Below are 20935 nucleotides of genomic sequence, written 5' to 3'. Positions count from 1 at the left end.
TAACAAACTTGTTAGTAATAAAAGGTGTATTCTTAGCCTACAGCAAAGAGTTAGCTAAATCTAAAGGATTTTCAATAGTTTCCTATTCACATTTTTAATTTTAAAAAGAAGTATTAGTCATAAAAAGATGAGTTCAAGTGTCCAAGTGTCTCCATTTAGAAGGCACAATAATTGGATTAGTGATGCTATTACTGGTCACCTATCTTTTCCTAAATGTACACTTTGTACTGCTTACTCTATTCCTATTTATTATCCAACAATACAGAGCAACATGGAGTTCTCAATTCCAGCCCCCAACATGCTTTGCAGTCTAATTCAAATTGTGGCTGGGAAACACTGAATCAGGAAGTGTGTGTCGGAAAAGATGCTAATTTAGATCTCAAAATAGATTCAGTCTTTTTGAGTTTTAGATGATTGGAGACAGGGAATTTCTAAGCCTGGAAACTGATAACTTCAGGAGCAACTTTCCCATTCAGGGCCTGAAAATTTTAAAGAATGATGCCATAAAACTTTCAGCACAGTAGTTCTGACAACTGCAAATTGAACAGCAGAATATCCAAAAATGACTTTCTGTAATGATCTATCACTGATAAGGGCAAAAGACTGAAAGGCAGGAGAAATATTCTGCAAGGTGGTGAGTAACCAGTACATGGGTATCCTCCATGAGTGAGTATCTTCCAAGTTTTCAATCTATATGTGTGGTGTCGCTCATTCACTGGCCATCTCAGTTTTTTGCACTTTGTTTTTGTCTATAGTTTACTTTTTTAAGAAAAAAAAACCAACTTCTAAAAGCCTTTTCCTATCACCACACACATAGCAATTTGCAATATCAAATACAACAATAGCACAGCTAGCAAAAGGGTTCTTAAAGCAGGGGTGTCCACAGCAAAGTAGTGGCATTGGAAAGTACTCAAGCTTCAGAAACAACCTTTTGGGGGCTCAATTTCACATCACTGAATCAATGAATAGTACACAATAAATGACCATTAACTTGTCTACACTATAAAACAGTGGCAAGCTTATTAAAGGTGTCCAGAGCTTTCTCTTTTTTTGTTTTTGTTGTTGTTTTTAAATGTAATCCTCCACAGACAATGGTAATTTATATTACAATTTTGACATAGAAAAATATATAAATTCAAACACTTCATACATAATACTTTTCACAACTGAATTTGTCTCTGTTTCCCCAACATCAAGGCCCCATAACAACCCAAGCCAAAGCTAATTTGCTTCAACTGAACACCCCTGCTGCCTGTTGAAACGAGAGGGATTGTCACAGAATAACAGTCACTTATAAACAATATATTGAGGGAAAGCTCTGAAATAACAACCACTCAAGAACCAACCATTGGTGAGCAATCAAAACAATCAGCCCCTGCTTCCTCGATAACCAGCATGGTTTCTCCCTCTTCTTCCCCGAGACTGCTTTAGAGAACGATATCCTTCAGACGCTTCACACCAGGAGACCCTTTGTCAGGACCCTCCTTCAGAGTGGGGTTGACCTCATACATGACTTTCTCGTTGTCAGCTCCACGGGGTTCAGCTTCAGAGGGACGAGATGGGCCATTGTTGATATACTGCTCCAGATCATGGGCCGGGGGTGCCAGGGCAACGGTGTAAGACGCTGAGGGCTTGGTGGGCAGAGGGCTCTTGAGGTGCAGGGGGGAGGTGACAGGGCTAATAGCTTCACAGCCATTGCCCGCCTCCCGGATAGCACCGCTGACCTTGGGGCTGCAGATGGTCACATCGACAGTTCTCCTGCCTTTCAAGGCAGGCCTCTCGTCAGCCGGGGGGTCATTGACATCTTTTCCGAAGGTTGCAAAAGTCCGCTTGGTGGGGCCGCAGTCGTCATAAGCCTCAATATCAGCAGCAGTAGCTTCAATGGACAGTGCAATGACATTCCTCATGTGCTCAGGGGACTTGGAGCGGGTGGGCATGGGATTCCGGGGCATCCAGCACCTGTCAGAGTGGCCAAGAATCCGACATTCTTCCCTGCAATGAAATCCTTCATTCTGATCTGTTTGGAGAAAATAAAATGTCGATTACATCAGCTTTTCCCAGGAATCATTGTTACTCCCCAGTGTTCTGGTTTCTTAGGTACCCATGGGCCCTTTTGGGAAATGGCACTTTTAGATAGTCCTTTATTGCCTTTTGGGACAGGTGTAAAGAATTGGATTTTTAAAAGGCCGTAGATCTCGCCCTGTTTACTCCTTTCTTTTATTATTATTTTGTTGTTCTCACTGCTGACAAAACTAAAAACCTAAAGGGAAACACATTATGATGAAAAAAATGTATTTTTAAAAAGATTAATTCTGAGTGTCAAGGTGCTGAGAGTCAGCATTTTTATCAACAACTCCTGCTAAAAGTCAGCTGCATTTGAAACTGGTTCCAGCAGAAGAGGGAGTAGAGGCAGAGCGGAAATTCAACAGTCAATGTATCTGAGAAGTCTTGGCCATACTTTTGAGCAACAGCCCTGCCAACCGTGTTTCCACCCTACTTGTCAGTGATACGACATGCTTAATTTTAGATTGGTATTGCGCTTTCTTTGAAAACCCAATCACTTCACTTCTTTTTGGCCATCAGTTCCACCAGCCAATCTTCTCACTAAGTTATTTACATGACTTGATTTCCCATTAGAAGGCATATACTGAGATATTTTCCTTCCATCTGACCCAGAAGTTTTGATTGACCCTATGCACACCTCACTCATAGGCTGAGCATCATTTAATTATACTCAACCAGCCATCCCTCCTTATTTTCCTTATCTGTAGCTTTTTTAGGGTCATATTTCTTTTTTTTTAAAGATTTTGTTTATTTATTTTGACAGAGAGAGATCACAAGTAAGCAGAGAGGCAAGCAGAGAGAGGGGGAAGCAGGCTCCCTGCTGAGCAGAGAGCCCGAAGCGGGACTCAATCCCAGAACCCTGGGATCAGGACCTGAGCCGAAGACAGAGGCTTAACCCACTGAGCCACCCAGGTGCCCCATTAGGATCATATTTCTTAAAGAAATCTTTCATGGATTACTTCAACTCTATTTTAGAAGATCTCAGCAGTTGAAATTCATAATTATTGCTGAGACTTTTTCCTCTTCTCAAATCAGGTTCATTTAGAGTTAAGGCTTTAATTTGACTCTTGGAGAGGCTTTGTACATGGTTTTCATCAAGGCATGGGCCCAGGGTTAATTTCTGCTTGTCCATTGGAAAATTGTTCATCTTCCAGATCCATTTTTATTTATATTACATTCTTGTGTGAGGATGACCTAATCAAAATTTTCATCACATTATATAGAGCATCAAAATATGAGCAGTTTAACATTTACAGAAAACCTTAGGGCAGGATCCAAGGAGGTGGGGAGACAAGAAAAGACTGGAAAAAAAAAGCATGCCAAAAGACATTGAAAATATATTCTGTGATTGCTTTTTTGCTGGGGGAAGAAGTCTGAAATTCAGGGTTTTGCCTGATAATAGTCTATATATAACATACCTTCCTTATATACTTGTATTTTTTTGTTTGCTTCTTATTTTTAAATAGTAAATGACATAGCAAAGAGGCAATGTTCTGCCTCATCTATCAGAAGTTATTTTGGTAAAGGGGCACATATGAGGGGAGGCTCAAGAAACAATGGTTGAATTGGATGTATACCTCACCAGTTGGAGAAAAGGCATTGGAAGCCACTAGATGTCAAAGCCTAATCCTGGCTGAGTCCAGATTTCAACACAACTCTGGGAACGGCCTTTGACATAGTTTAAACACTGAAAAGCCAATCAAAGTTAAGACCCTTTCAGTGTACTGGGACACAACTTGCCAATTGATCTTTAAAATGGCCATATTATGCTCCTTTTCAGTGGTGGAGAATAAAACACCCAGAATTTTGTAGATATGAAGCCAAATAACAAATAAGCATTTTCACCAGAAAGATAAGTGCCTTCTACATAGATAGGGCAATGCTTCTGTGAATTCCAGCATAGTTCCACATTAGGGTTGCATGACCACCTCTACAAAAAAAAAGAGTTGTCAAAGCCTTTTCTCTGCCTCTTCCCAGCAAACTCTCTCAGAGCTGCCCTCTGATACCTATCATCATTCCAAATGTGTATGTCCAGGAGACAGAAAATATGAAAGTAAGGAAAACATGCTGGAATGTACTTAGGAAACATTTGCTTTGTATAGAGTCCAACGTCAGTGGGAGAGTACAGATGATCCACCCACAATCAGTTTCATCCAAATCCACTGTTTTCCCAGGAAGCACCCAAGATCCCTCCAGTAGGACAGAATTCACATGTTCAGGGTTTCCAAAAAAGATGTTTTTGTTCTTTCTTCTCCATCTCCTCTGAAGTCCATATCATAACTTTCCAAGAAATAGCTCTAAAGAATTAGTGTATTTGTTCTGAGGTAAAGATTAAGGAGGTGTAAATTGGGAAATAGTTTAATAACTAACTTCTATTTCTACAAATATGAGTAAGAGGGTCCTGGAAGCCAGCAAAAAGAAAAAAAAATGTCCAGAAGACTATGAGATCCCTCTCCTTTTGTTCCTAATTTATAGCACCAAGTCATGAAGGACTTAGTCTCTGAACCTTGGAACCATGGACATTTGACCAGCTATTAAGAGGAAATCCCAGCTGACCTTCAGACTGATATTATTGGCCACTTAGTCACACACCTAAAGTAGAACTGTGGGGAATTATAATCTAGCAGAATCATCCCAATGAGCTCAATATATAGCTCTCATTTGAGTTTTTAGTATCAAGTAGCTGACCTTCCAATTTGGAGATGCAGGGTTGTTTTTTTTTTTTTAACATATTTCAGTAGGAGAATGCCATCCATGTGTTATACTGAATGCAAGTACAGTGCTCTTTCCCATATTAGACTGCTTCAAATGAACAGCATGGGAAGACCTGGATCCCCACCACACACAGAAGGAGAGGAGAGAATCCAGAGACAGACACCTGTAAGATCTTATGAATCTAGGCAGAACAGAGCAGAGAACTCAGTCTTAGAAGCTTCTCTGCAAAGACAGTACTCACTTTCAACTTACCCACTGCCTAAATGGATAAATTACCCCCCAAACCCAGGACGAGGAAAGGGTAAACTCACTCAGCATCCCCAGGACTGTGATCATAAGCCTACACATCAATATCACTAAACCTATTCCAGCCCTATATAGGATTAAAAAAATAAGTATTTTTTGGATTAAGTATGTGAACTTATATGTTCACTGCTCTTACCTCAATGCAGCCAAAGACTTGAATCTAAGAGACTCATTTCCTCACAGTGTTTCACACCTGGCTTAGATCTGATATCTTTTATTTCTTTAAGTCCTTACTAAGAGCAGTGACTTGCTGTTTATCATTTTTAGTATCAAACAAAACTCGAAGACATTGGTGTCAGTTCAATGTGATGAGTATTGGGTGTTATATGCAACTAATAAAGTATTGAACACTACATCTGAAACTAATGATGTACTCTGTTTGCTAATTGAATTTAAAACAAAAATCTAACCTGGCTTTAGTGTTTATAGCAATGTGAAATATGAAAGAGAACATGTTGAATATAGATAGGCAGGAAGAATGTCTTTCCAGCCAAAGGTAAACTACATTCACAAATGTATTGTAGGTATATTACTTTTTCAAAAGCCAAAACTTCAGTTTAGTAAGGAAATTGCATATTAAAAGTGAGAAAGTCACAATACAAAGCCCCTTAAGAATAGCAATGAAGTCAGACCAGATGTGAAAAAGCAAATAAACTACTTCTGGAATAGCATAGGACTGGTAGAGGTTATGTGCCTGCCATCATGTAGTGCTGGGGCTAGGGATGGAGGTATGAAAGTAGAGAGGAACCATTTTGTATCATAAAAAAATAGTTGTCAAAAAAATTAACTGTCAAGATGTAGGCTTCAGCTAAAACAGAGGTCAGCTAATAATTCACTAATTCCCTGCTAAGATTCCTCTTATGTGTCTATTTATGACTCTATACCTTGTTACATCTTGATCAGAGCCTACAAAAAGCAAAATTTAAACCTCTAAAATCCACATATAGTTGTGGAAATTCAAACACATTGTCAGGTACAGATAAATGAAGGCAGAAGTCTTTAATTCAAGTGTATAAATAATTAGGGGTGAATAATGAGTTTGCAAATTGGTCTTTCCTGATTCTGAACTTGTCCCTAAGGTTTACAAAAATAAATAGGTAAAACACATAAGTTCGGAAGAGGAACACACAAATCTCAAAGCCATTCTTTTGATCAGGTTTAGACCAAAATTCAAAATACAGAGAAAAAAATACATACTATCACTTCAATCTAGGTGGTAATATATAGTTGGTCACAATATGTCCTTAGTGACCTTGGTGACAGAAACCTAGAACCTCTGGAAAAAAAATATTATATCTTAGGGGTGCCTGTGTGGCTCAGTTGGTTAGGCGTTTGCCTTTGGCCCAGGGATGTGGGATCAAGCCCTGCATCAGGCTCTCTGTTCAGCAGGAGTCTGCCTCTCCCTCTGTGATCTCTCTTGCTTTTGTTCTTTCCCAAATATATAAAAAAAATCTTAAAAAAAACTTTTTATTTTGCCTCAAATAAAAGGCATAAGATACAACAATGATTAAGACATGATGGATAGGGAAGTAATTCAAATAGAAAAAGGAAAGAATATGTGCAAATATTAGCAAATCTTTTTGCAGCAATTTCAACCCTCCTCATAAAACCACGATCTCTTCAGATGTAGGCAAACAATGTGCTTCCACACCAGAAGGAGCCTACACATGGTCCCAACCAAAATTAAAGAAAAAAATGATGAAAATGCCATCTTAGGCTTTGCTAAAACTCTCTAAGTCCTGGTGGAATAGAAGAGCTAAGAAGCTCTGTTGGGTTTGTATAGATGTCCAGCCACAATGGATGTGTTCAATAATGCTGCAGGTCTTTATTGTGATTCAGAGTTTGGATGTATTTAACTCAAAGATATCAATGATCAGAGACAAAAAACTAGCATAGAAAAGTTCAAAAGTGATCTGCAGTCAATGAGGCAGAAAGGGAAAGTTAAAGTGAGTTCCAGTTCCTAAGAGCTCAAGTAGTTAATTACTTCTAAGTAGCAGCAGTAACATAATCTATAAGCAAGTGATATGTAAATCAGGAAAGCTTCCTGGATTATACTCACATGCATCCACTTAGTTTAATCTACATCACCCCCTGAGCAAAATAATCTACAACAAAAGCAATTTTTGTAAGATATAATGGAGGGAATGGTAGCACCAATTATGAACAGGTTAAGTGTTGTCAAAATTTCTCATGTGTGCCTAATCAAGAAAACATAACTGCTAGGAAATATCCCCCCTTATATTTATATTATATAATACTCTTATATTAAATATACCTACCTCTTAATCATCTGAAGCACACATAATGAACTGCACCCAAATATCTATATCTATATTTAATATTTAGAAATAGAACCACTTATTGGTAGGGATTGGCAATGTGCCAGCTAAAACACTGGATTTCCTGGCCTCCCTTGTCAAAAGGCGTGGCCATTTAACTAAGATTGGACCAATGTTTTGAAGGCAGGATGTCAAGAAAACTTCTTAATAGGAGGAGGGGGGTGATGTAGCTGGAGAGACCCTTTGTCCTTATTCCTGCCTGGAATGGAGACATGATGGCCGGATCTATAGTATCCATCTTACCACCATGAAGCAACCCTGAAGATGGAAGCCACATGGCTATGGATAGCAGAATAGAAAGGTGGAAGAGCTCTGGGATACCAAATATATTATAGACCCACCTCACTAGACCTGAACTTCTTTCATATAAGAGGAAAAATAAGCCTCTCTCTTGGTTAGGCCATCAATTCATTTTCTTTAGTGGGAGAGGGGAGTCTTTATTACCAGCAGTTGAACACTATTTATAACTGATACATTATCCCTGAAGTCTCCGTTTAAATTTAACTTTCTCAAGGAATCCCTGATCCCTTAGAGAGACCACCACTTCCTTTTATAACACTCATTATAGTTCTCTAATATTTATATTCAGTGTTAGCTTATACACTCTAAATGAACGAAGATTATATTTATTTTGTTCCCTCCCATACCCTAAGAAGCTAGCATAGAGCTGGCACTCAGTAACAGTTTAATGCGATTGGATAAAAAAAGGTATATAAGTGATAGCAATAAAAAAACCTTTAGTCAGCACACCAGATACTGTGCCACTGATACAACTCCTAAAAGTGGAAATTACTATTCTATTTAGTAGAAACACCAAGAAAACTTACAAAGAAAACTGGATGGTTGTGTCACAAATAATAAAGTAAATGTAGCACTTAAGAAATATTAAAGTCAAGTGTCATCTTAGCCACTTCAGTGGTTTCCTAAATACTATATGCAGGTCTTAAAGAAATGTACCATGCTTTGATGTGCAGTTGAAAATATATTTGTCATGTATTCAGAGTTTTCAATTTTAACAACAGTTAATAGGCCTGTACTCTAATAAGTTACCAATGCAATAAGCAGAAACAACTATTTTATTAAATGAATGTGTTATTCAAATATCAAGCATTGTTTTCTTGGCATCAAACACAACTGCTGCTAATTCCTATAAAATTGAAACCAAAAATGGGACCTTATAGTGAGCCTTTGAGACCAACTGCAGATGCTGACTCTTTCTGGCAAAACTAATTAAAATATGGATGGCAAAATTAATGCCCCAAATATTCCAGGAATTACCAAAAGAAATAATTATCCTGGAAAGAGTTCTTAAAAGCATTTTAAGGCCTGCAAAGTCAAGGGAAAGAACATCTGTAACTTAACAGGGCAAGGAGAGTAGCAATGGGCTCAGTGAAAGAGGAAGGAGGGGAAGGAAAGAAGGGATGAAGGAATGAAGACAGGGAAGGAGGAAAGAAGGAAGGAAGGAAGAAGGAAGGGAAGAGAGGAAGGGAGGAAGAGAGAGGAGCTGGAAATATTATCCAGGCTTTAAACATTCTGTCTTGGTTTTGATCTGATTGACATATTAAGGACTGGGCTTCTTTTGGGTGTTTAGAGAAACTAACAAAAGTTCAATAAGAGCTTAGGACTTTGCAAAATGACAACTTCCCAGGGTACTCCCAGGCTGTAATTCTGAAAGGAGTTTACACTCACTTCCTAAAGGATCCAAAGTTTTGGCAAGAAAAGTTGGGGTTCCATCTATAAAATATTCAAGGACACATCAGTGAAGGCTGAGATATTCCTAGAGATTCATGAACCAATGACACCAAGATAACCAGCAGTCGCTCTAGTGTAATAAGTAAATCACAAATTACACTACAATGCCTTGTCTCTTTCTCACTCCCTTCTTCTCTTTCAGAATTTTCTGACATTTTGGTTCCTCCCTAATACTTTCTTTTTCTTCTTCTGTTCCCTAGCATCCGACTTGTTAGCAGCCCTTCTCACAGCACTATGGTCTGACAGACAACAGGTAGAAGGAGTAAGATGCCAGAACCGTGATGATACTCAGAACACCAAAGTAGTATTATTTGATGGATGCCAAAGGAGAGCTATCCAAAGCCAGCCCTTGTAACAGAGAGAGAAATTCCCACATTTTTCATTCAGTCAGGTACAAGCATTAAAGGTCTCTGTTAAAATAAGAGAATCCATTACAAAACTGAGATCATTAGACTTTCTTTGGGGATACAGCAAAAATATGTGTGAAGGGGACCCAGCTTAGGAGAGTTTTGTGGAATAATAAAGGCTACAAATGTCTAGAGGTAGAGATACCTAGGAAGGGCACGGAGGGGGATAGGGTGTAGGCACAAGTTTCCTGAGGCCGACAAAGAGATGTCAAAAACCAGCAGATAGGCAAAGAAAAAGGGCAGCCCCAATTAGCATAGCTTGGCATTTTCAGGATAGCTAACCCGTTAATCAGCAGGAATCTGTAAAGTTGAGTTTTAGCTTGGGGTGGAGAGGATGGTTGAAAAAAACTGATGGACCCCAATCTTGTTCTAGACCATTTGACAGACCAGCATCAATTATCAAGTACCACCTAACACTTGGCCTCTGTGATGCCAAATGGCACATAAGCCTCTCTCCTCATTCACTCCCGGTACAGCATGAAAATAGATTGAAAAGATGTCCCTTTCAGAATTCAAAGCAACTGAATTATCTTCAATGGAATCTTCAGTGCTGAGCTGGTGTCACGATAATGTGACATGTACAGTCACATTAATTCCATTGAATTATCTTCAATGGAATTCAAAGCAACTGAATTATCTTCAATGGAATCTTCAGTGCTGAGCTGGTGTCACGATAATGTGACATGTACAGTCAATCATACAATCTAAGTTGTAGTTTGGGCAATCACAATAGTCCCTGGAGTTTTAATTTTTGTACTAGCACTCAATTCAATTCAACGCATAAATAAGAGATTTCAAGATGTATATAAGTATAAATCATTTGTACTGATGCATGAGGAGCAAGGAAATGAAGCAGAAGGCTGCCTGGAAAACTGAGACTAAGAAAGAAGAGGTGTTCACAGTGACTGAGACAAGCAGAAATTGACTAAACTGGAATGTTTGTATTTTGGCTTCTATAGTAAAGAAAATTATCTTACAAAGTGCTGGACTTCATCTGGGTGCTTAGAAACTATGAAAAGGCATGTTTACAAGTCAAATATGAGGTGTCACAGAAGGGCAATGAACTTGTCCCCCAAAGGAGGAACACAGAAATACTGAAACTCTGAGCAAAGTGGAACCATATTTTAAGGTTTCATTCTACAATGTCCACAGAATTAAATCCCTTATCCTGTATCTGTCAGACACCTATAACACCTAGTCACTTCTGTGAAGAGTTCAAACCAGTTGTTTGATTTTGTGTAGATTAAAAACAGTCAGACCATTTCACACATTCTACAGGTAGTTTATGCTGCTGGCAAGACAGAACCTTCAGATGATCCTTACAGGTGGCGCTGAATTAAAGTCATTGCCAACTTGGTTTTACTCTTTCCTGGAAAATAAGGAAATTGCTAATACATCTTTAGTTTGAGAAAAAAAGGCCACTTTTATGTTGGTAATGAGCTTCAGGGGATTAGACAGAATATGTAGTGAGGATGGCACAAATAAGACTAGTATAGAAAGCGAGAGAAACAGGGTATGTTAGCCAGGAGAGGAAAAAAAAAACTTTCCTTTTTTAATGAAAATTTAATGTTGGAGGGGGGAAAAAAGTTGGTGTTCCTCATAACAGGAACTGACGCTTCCTTCAGTCAAGTCCCAGGACATTCAGTTTTATAAAAGAGGCAACACCATACATAAGACAAAAAAAATGTTGCAGCAGAAATTTTTAAATTCTTTGAAGATTTTTGACTGCCAAAATGTTGTTATTACTGGGTGGGGAAGCTAAGAAGCAACATTAGTAATTCTCCAATTATTTCTTTCACATTTGAAAAATAAAGTTCTCAGTAAACCAATCACTGTCTCTTGCAATGATTCAAAAGGATAGTCGGGGCGCCTTGGTGGCTCAGTGGGTTAAGCCTCTGCCTTCGGCTCAGGTCATGCTCTCAGGGTCCTTTGGATCAAGCCCTGCATCAGGCTCTCTGCTCATCAGGGAGCCTGCTTCCTCCTCTCTCTCTGCCTGCCTCTCTGCCTACTTCTGATCTCTGTCTGTCAATAAATAAATAAAATCTTAAAAAAAAACGGATAGTGTACATCATGACATCAGCTAGGTAGAAGTCACCAGAAATAGTCACTGGAAGCACACACAAGTATCAGAAAGATTAATATCTATTAACTACCTACATTGGACTATTTGTTACCAACAAAAGCCTCATAGAAAAGTCTAGCATTATCTTGATGTTTCAGTGTAACTTCAGCAACCATCTGGAATACTGTAATTGCTATGACACCGCTTCTGGGTACAGCAAACAGCACAATCATTAAAAAAAATTTCACTTCAAATATCTTCCTGGAAGCTAATAAATTTTACAGCAGTTTCAATCCTTCCTCATCGCAACAAAGAAAAACTTAGTTTCAGACAAATTAAAAGTAAATTGATTGCCTAGGGGAAATCTATTTGAATATCATTTTTATGTGTTAGAAATCTTTTCTTCTAGAACTTTAGAGGGAGGGAAGGAGGAAGTGGGGGAGGAAAGGAATGAATAAATCTTGGATAAGGGAATGAGACAGATGATTGAGATAGTGTGAAATGGAAAGAAGTCAGTATATGAGAAAGACAAGCTATAGCAACAGAGGGAGACTGAAAGACAAGAAAAACCATTAAATCCTTGTTTGCAAAACCAGGTAGAAATCAACTTAAAATAAAATGCAAATGTGTCATTGAGGTGCAGGCCTAACATTTGTGCTCAAATTTATGAATAATAACTATGAATAATGAATACCAAAATTGATGGGATCAGACACCACCTTCTATGTTTACTTGTCATTATCCATCTTTCATAGACAATGCTCAGTTTTATTATTTTGCTCTTTTCCTTAGAAATACTCATAATTATTCTTTTTCCAAGTGTCCATTTAATCATACTAGTAGAAAGCAAGTTCCATTTTTCAGGGTGCTGCCGCAAAATCAATTAGACAAATTCAGAAGTGAAACCAGTTAATCTATTCTTTGAGGAAGCTTGATCATTTGAAGGCATCCTATGCTTGTCCTGCTGCTCTTATTAGGAAGAAAAAGTCCTTTACACCTTTAGCCCATAACAGTTAATGTTTGACCCCCTGGCCCTTAGCTTATCCAACTCTCCATTGAAAGAAAAAATGGTTGCTCCATCTGAAACATCAAATAACTCTGGGAATCTCTTTGGGCCACAGCTGTGAGGGCTTTTTCTGAGGTGGCTCAAACTCTGAATTATAAGAGTAGCAGAAGGCTTTTTGGTTGAGATGACAGGGGTTAAGACACTCTGATACAGGTCTAGTAAAATCTGTGCACATACTGACGCATAGTGAGCCTAGATTAAAGCACAAAAACAGATCACACACACGTGTGCATGCACACACACACACACACACACACACACACACATTCATACACATGCATGTGCACATACCACCACCAGTCCTCATCATCCTGAATACTCATTTCCATTCACAGGTTAAAACAATGGAGGATTATATGTCAATTATTTCTCAATAAAGTTGCAAAAAAATCCATGGAACAAATCAAAAGATTATTAAAACTAGTCTGGTAAAACTTAAATGCTCTGCCCTTTTAGTAAAGATCATGTATCTTTACAGCCTTGGGATAATCTGTTTTTCCAGAACGTTACATCTCCTGAACTCCATTATATTGCATTTGCCCCTTGTCGGATAAAACGCCAATCTTTCATGACTGGGTCTGCAAAACATGTACCTAATGAAGGAATGTCATGCTGTGGTTAGAGAAGCCCTGAGAAATCTAGTTCTATGTTCAGAAAACAAGAAAGGACTGAGAGTAGAGAATTTAAAGCTTCATTCAAGCCTGCATGATTTCTGTTTTCTGAGATTCCGATCTGGCAGTTACAGAGGGGAAGGGTGCAGACTCGTTTAATATAAGAAATTGGATTCTAGCATAGAAATATTCTAAGAGTAAACTGAACTTATTAATTAAAGAAAAAGACTTCTTTCACCCTAGAGCTATCTTATCCTCTCAATTCCACTCTGCAATCTTTTTATTTGCTTCTATCGGTTAGTGAACAGAAAATGATTTGGCTTGTTATTAAAACTGCAGATAAAATAATCAGCTCTGGCAAAATGCAAACGGCGCCTAGCTGAAGAGCCAAGGATCATCATCTGCTCATGTATTAAGACATGGCACAACTCCTTTATTTATCCTAATGGTCTTGGATTGGAGGCAGGGGGTAGAAAAAAATTGGAAAGGAGAAAAGAGCAGGGCAGATGCAGAATTATATTTTAAATCTCCTGCTGACATTCAAAGAGCTCTCTCCTATTATTAATCACACACACACACACACACACACAACACAGAATTGCAATGCTGACAGCTTCCTGGATAAGATGCTTATAAAGGACAGTAACTAACAAACAAGGACACTGACAAATGATTTTATTCTCCTGGGGAATCTCTGTCCCCCTTCTTCCAGAGTTCATGCAAACTGAAAAGTTTATATGTTCAACGCCCTGCTATCCATTCCAATATGGGACGTCAGCAGTATTTCAACAAAGAAACCACTCATGAGTAATGATTTTACAGGAACAAGAGTGGGAAAATGAACTGTTTGAAATGAGTCTAATTCCTTGTGTGACGGCTAATAAAAAGAAACATCTGAACACAGTGCTTGAGAAGCATTTTTGTATTGTTCAACAGACTGAAAATAATAGTCTTTTTTCTGGTCTGCATTACCATAAATAACAGCCTTCCCTTCTGGTCATCTGTGTTTATAGAAGGAATAAAGATTGATACAAAAGTTCGCCTTTCTTCTGCACCACCCAAATAGACACAGATTGTCCAGATGATTTTTTTTTAGCATACATAAACCAACTTTTATTTTAAAAAACAAAACTAATCAGAGTGTCTAAATGTTTCAGAAATTACTTGGGAATTGTGAGGAAGCCAGAGAATTTCCTAGGTAGTTCTCTGAAAGGCTGTTTGGAGTGTGAAAGGGGTCGCTTACATCTTGCCTTTGTTTAAGGAAGCACTTGAACTCTCTTTTTTTTTTAATAATTTTTTTTATAAACATATATTTTTATCCCCAGGGGTACAGGTCTGTGAATCACCAGGTTTACACACTTCACAGCACTCACCAAAGCACATACCCTCCGCAATGTCCATAACCCCACCCCCCTTCTCCCAACCACCCTTGAACTCTCTTGAGAGGAAATCTCCCATCTGTTCAATTTACTTTCTCCTGACCACACCCTGAAGACTTTCCAGGGTTGGGGAAGAGCAAATTATTATGCACTAGATAGTGTAAGTGTAATCCACGAACTGTAGGTTGTCAGCTCCCCCAGTGCATAATAAGATGGAATTGCCTTTACAACATTTCAACATAGTCCCAGGCACTGCATAAAGGAAGGTTACCCTGGAGTTCAATGGACCTTTTATTCCCACCTATAAATAAGAAGTGCTCTCATGAATTAATTCGTATTCCTCTTTTCTCATCTCATTTCCCTTTTCTCCATTCCATAGGATTCAGCTTATTTCTGCCATGCCCAAAATAGCCTTGTCTTAACCATTCAGTTCAGACTCTCTTCCTCCACCTTTGTAGCCTTTCCTCGTCACATCAAATCTTTCTGCCTAGAAACTCACAACTCCAGGGAAGCTACAGGGAGGCAATCAGAAACAAGAGCAGCCACCAAGTCTGACAGAAAATCCACCAAAATGGAAAAAATCTGTTCTCTGGGACATTTCCTCCTTCCCACCAAGGAACCTTCAGAATAAGCCTAATAATTCGGGGTGGGGGGCTCCAAATATGAGAAACAGCTGTGTCTCCTTCTGGAATGTCCTCAGCAAGGTATTTTACCAGCACCCCTTACAAGAAAAACTTGGAGAGGAATATTAACTGTACAACTACAAACATAGTCTGCACACCCTATAATAAAGAGACCACATTTCCCTATTAGGAGGGTAAATTGTTAATTTTTATTAGGAAATAAAAATTAAAAACTTGCAATTCCCTCAAATTCTAAAGAAGTTGCCATGAATTTTACGTCTGCCCCCAAAAAACCAACGGGGTATTCAGTAAACTACTGAAGGATTTGCTCACTGGAAATTCATAGTCTAATGTAACACTGTTCCTCTCCTGTTCTTCACGTTAATATCATTGGGCCATCAGCCAAAGCCTAGAGAAGTAAGCTTCATCTTGGTGAACTGGAATCTCTAGTGTCAGATACAGTCATAGTGACTAATGGGAACTAGAGCTTGCCAAAATCTATAGCCTCCCTGTCTGTTCCATCCATCAGATATGCTTAGAAGTTCCATGGCACAAGCCCAGCAGTCTACAGATCCCAATCAACTATCAATAGCTTAAGTGTAAGTGATTGTAGATGAAGTCGAAGCCAAATGTGTTCCCTTTTCAGTTGCAGGAATTCCAGTGCTATCATGTTTCCAGTGCTATCATGGCACCCACAGGGTTCATGCCTAACGAATTGGACAAGAAGCCAGGATCTAAGTGTTATAGGATGCTCTGCACATGTTACAGTTACAGCATTCAGCATAGCACTAATAGGCATCCTAGTCTTGAGTTCCAGGCATGCCACATGGACCGTACTGAAAGGCCTGCCTGCTCCCTGGTTAGATGTGATGGAAGACATAGGGGTTCCCATATGCCCTGTTGCTAGTATAGAGGCCCCTTTATGTCTCTTCAAATTCCCACAACTTCAGATTCCCAGAACAAAGAAATGTATGTGTTTATATCATGGCCTAGAACACTATAGCAAGTGTCTTGCTTCCCTGACATCCCAATATTGCACTGAAAGGTAATTTATTAAATTTTCCTCCCCATCATATTCTTGAACACTTCCCATATGATACAAACTCAGTACTCTACCACACCAGTTTTTCTCCCCAAAACAGAAGCTTTCTATTCTGCAAAAGGATATTGTGTCTCAGAGACACTGCTTTAAAAAGGAGTTGCTCAGGGAGGAGTCAAGATGGTGGAGAAGTAGCAGGCTGAGACTACTTCAGCTAGCAGGAGATCAGCTAGATAGCTTATCTAAAGATTGCAAACACCTGCAAATCCATCGGCAGATCGAAGAGAAGAACAGCAATTCTGGAAACAGAAAAACAACCGCTTTCTGAAAGGTAGGACTGGCGGAGAAGTGAATCCAAAGCGACGGGAAGATAGACCCTGGGGGGAGGGGCCGGCTTCCGGCAAGCGGCAGAGCAACAGAGTAACAAAATCAGGACTTTTAAAAGTCTGTTCCGCTGAGGGACATCACTCCAGAGGCTAAACCGGGGCAAAGCCCACATAGAGTCAGCGTGGCCTCAGGTCCCGCAGGGTCACAGAAGGATCGGGGGTGTCTGAGTGTCGCAGAGCTTGCGGGTATTGGAACAGGAAAGCCGGCTACAGAGACAGAGAGGACAGTAAACTCAAAGCTCGGTGTTACCTTGAACTGGTCGCAGGCTCGGTGAGATCAGAGTGTGGCCGGAGGTCAGGCAGACGGGAGTAACTGGGCGCTGTTCTCTGAGGGCTCACTGAGGAGTGGGGCCCCGGGCTCTCGGCTCCTCCGGGACAGAGACCAGGAGGCCACCATTTGTATTCCCGGCCTCCGAAACTCTACTGAAAGCGCTCAGGGAACAAAAGCTCCAGAAAGCAAACCCGAGCGGATTACTCAGCCCGGGCCCTGGTAAGGGCGGTACAATTCTGCCTGGAACAAAGACGATTGAGAATCATTACACCAGGCCCCTCCCCCAGAAGATCAACAAGAAACCCAGCCAAGAACAAGTTCACCTACCAAGGAGTGTGGTTTCAATACCAAGGAGAGCAGCAGAATTCCAGAGGAAGAGAAAGCAAAGCACGGAACTCATGGCTTTCTCCCTGTGATTTTTTTAGTATAGCAGTTAATTTAATTTTTTTCATTTTCATTTTTTTCTGTTCTTCTGCTAAAATTTTTTTTAACTTTTACCCTTTTCTTTTTTAACGTTTTTTAACTAGTTTATCTAATATATATATTTTTTCATTTTATATTTTTCTTTATTCGTTTTCTTTTTTTAATTCTTTTCTTTTCTTTTCTTTTCTTTTCTTTCTTTTTTTTCTTTCTTTCTTTTTGAACATCTTTCTATCCCCTTTCGCCCCCCTCACGGTTTGGGATCTCTTCTGATTTGGTTAAGGTATATTTTCCTGGGGTTATTGCCACCCTTTTAGTATTTTATTTGCTCCTGTATATATTCTTATCTGGACAAAATGACAAGGCGGAAAAATTCACCACAAAAAAAAGAACAAGAGGGAGTACCGAAGGCTAGGGACCTAATCAATACAGACATTGGTAATATGTCAGATCTAGAGTTCAGAATGACAATTCTCAAGGTTCTAGCCGGGCTCGAAAAAGGCATGGAAGATATTAGAGAAACCCTCTCGGGAGATATAAAAGCCCGTTCTGGAGAAATAAAAGAACTAAAATCTAACCAAGTTGAAATCAAAAAAGCTATTAATGAGGTGCAATAAAAAATGGAGTCTCTCACTGCTAGGATAAATGAGGCAGAAGAAAGAATGAGTGACATAGAAAACCAAATGACAGAGAATAAAGAAGCTGAGTAAAAGAGGGACAAACAGCTACTGGACCACGAGGGGAGAATTTGAGAGATAAGTGACACCATAAGATGAAACAACATTAGAATAATTGGGATTCCAGAAGAAGAAGAAAGAGAGAGGGGAGCAGAAGATATACTGGAGAGAATTATTGGGGAGAATTTCCCCAATATGGCAAAGGGAACGAGCATCAAAATTCAGGAGGTTCAGAGAATGCCCAACAAAATCAATAAGAATAAGCCCAAACCCCGTCACCTAATAGTAAAATTTACAAGTCTCAGTGACAAAGAGAAAATCCTGAAAGCAGCTCGGGAAAAGAAGTCGGTAACATGCAATGGTAAAAATATTAGATTGGCAGCTGACTTATCCACAGAGACCTGGCAGGCCAGAAAGAGCTGGCATGATATTTTCAGAGCACTGAACGAGAAAAAATGCAGCCAAGAATACTATATCCAGCTAGGCTATCATTGAAAATAGAAGGAGAGATTAAAAGCTTCCAGGACAAACAAAAACTGAAAGAATTTGCAAACACCAAACCAGCTCTACAGGAAATATTGAAAGGGGTCCTCTAAGCAAAGAGAGAGCCTACAAGTGGTAGATCAGTAAGGAACAGAGACAATATACAGTAATAGTCACCTTACAGGCAATACAATGGCACTAAATTCATATCTCTCAATAGTTACCCTGAATGTGAATGGGCTAAATGCCCCTGTCAAAAGACACAGGGTATCAGAATGGATAAAAAAACAAAACCCATCTATATGTTGCCTCCAAGAAACTCATTTTAAGCCCGAGCACACCTCAGATTTAAAGTGAGGGGGTGGAAAAGAATTTACCATGCTAATGGACATCAGAAGAAAGCAGGAGTGGCTCCTTATATCTGATCAATTAGATTTTAAGCCACAGACTATAATAAGAGATGAGGAAGGACACAATATCATACTCAAAGGGTGTGTCCAACAAGAAAAACTAACAATTTTAAGTATGTATGCCCCCAACGTGGGAGCAGCCAACTATATAAACCAATTAGTAACAAAATCAAGGAAGCACATCAACAATAATACAATAATAGTAGGGGAACTTAACACTCCCCTCACTGAAATCAACATCATTCAAGCAAAAGATCAGTAAGGAAATAAAGGCCTTAAATGACACACTGGACCAGATGGAAATCAGAGATATATTCAGAACATTTCATCCCAAAGCAACAGAATACACATTCTTCTCTAGTGCATATGGAACATTCTCCAGAATAGATCACATCCTTGGTCCTAAATCAGGACTCCATCAGTATCAAAAGATAGATCATTCCCTGCATATTTTCAGACCACAATGCTCTAAAGCTAGAACTCAACCACAAGAGGAAGTTTGGAAAGAACCCAAATACATGGAGACTAAACAGCATCCTTCTAAAGAATGAATGGGTCAACCGGGAAATTAAAGAAGAAATGAAGAAATCATGGAAACAAATGATAATGAAAATAAAACGGTTCAAAATCTGTGGGACACAACAAAGGCAGTCCTGAGAGGAAAATGTATAGTGGTACAAGCCTTTCTCAAGAAACAAGAAAGGTCTCAGGTACACAACCGAACCCTCCACCTAAAGGAGCTGGAGAAAGAACAAGAAAGAAACCCTAAGCCAAGCAGGAGAAGAGAAATCATAAAGATCAGAGCAGAAATCAATGAAATAGAAACCAAAAAAACAATAGAACAAATCAATGAAACTAGGAGCTGGGTCTTTGAAAGAATTAATAAAATTGATAAACCCCAGGCCAGAACAAATCAATGAAACTAGGAGCTGGGTCTTTGAAAGAATTAATAAAATTGATAAACCCCAGGCCAGACTTATCAAAAAGAAAAGAGAAAGGACCCAAATAAATAAAATCATGAATGAAAGAGGAGAGATCACAACTAACACCAAAGAAATACAAACTATTATAGGAACATACTATCAGCAACTCTACACCAACAAATTTGACAATCTGGAAGAAATGGATGCATTCCTAGAAACATATAAACTACCACAACTGAACCAGGAAGAAATAGAAAGCCTGAACAGACCCATAACCAGTAAGGAGATTGAAACAGTCATTAAAAAACTCCAAACAAACAAAAGCCCAGGGCCAGACGGCTTCCCGGGGGAATTCTAACAAACATTTAAAGAAGAACTAATTCCTATTCTCCTGAAACTGTTCCAAAAAATAGAAATAGAAGGAAAACTTCCAAACTCATTTTATGTGGTCAGCATCACCTTGATCCCCAAACCAGACTAGGACCCCATCAAAAAAGAGAGCTATAGACCAATATCCTTGATGAACACAGATGTGAAAATTCTCACCAAAATACTAGCCAATAGGATTCAACAGTACATTAAAAGTATTATTCACCACGACCAAGTGGGATTTATTCCAGGGCTGCAATGTTGGTTCAACATCCGCAAATCAGTCAATGTGATACAACACATCAATAAAAGAAAGAACAAGAACCATATGATACTCTCAATAGATGCTGAAAAAGCATTTGACAAATACAGCATCCCTTCCTGATCAAAACTCTTCAAAGTGTAGGGATAGAGGGCACATACCTCAATATCATCAAAGCCATCTATGAAAAACACACCACAAATATCATTCTCAATGGAGAAAAACTGAAAGCTTTTTCGCTAGGGTCAGGAACACGGCATGGATGTCCATTATCACCACTGCTATTCAACATAGTACTAGCGGTCCTAGCCTCAGCAATCAGACAACAAAAGGAAATCAAAGGCATCCAAATCAGCAAAGAAGTCAAATTA

At 39.1% G+C, this 20935-nt stretch overlaps 1 protein-coding gene across 2 annotated transcripts in view; it reads right to left on the bottom strand.

Moving 5' to 3' along the window:
- Positions 1 to 728: 728 nt before the first annotated feature.
- PCDH19 (protocadherin 19) overlaps positions 729 to 20935 on the bottom strand; it is a 125192-nt gene continuing 104985 nt past the window's right edge. For both annotated transcript variants that reach the window (XM_082716872.1, XM_082716873.1), the window contains exon 5: positions 729 to 2017. In XM_082716872.1, coding sequence (XP_082572998.1) covers positions 1428 to 2017 — 590 coding nt within the window. In that variant the 3' untranslated portion in view covers positions 729 to 1427. The remainder of the gene's footprint in view (positions 2018 to 20935) is intronic.

The sequence above is a fragment of the Mustela nivalis genome (assembly GCF_964662115.1).
Source record: "Mustela nivalis genome assembly, chromosome: X".
Lineage (NCBI taxonomy): Eukaryota > Metazoa > Chordata > Mammalia > Carnivora > Mustelidae > Mustela > Mustela nivalis.
The sequence above is the reverse complement of the archived record's forward strand: the minus strand, read 5'-3'. Positions and strand labels throughout refer to the sequence as shown.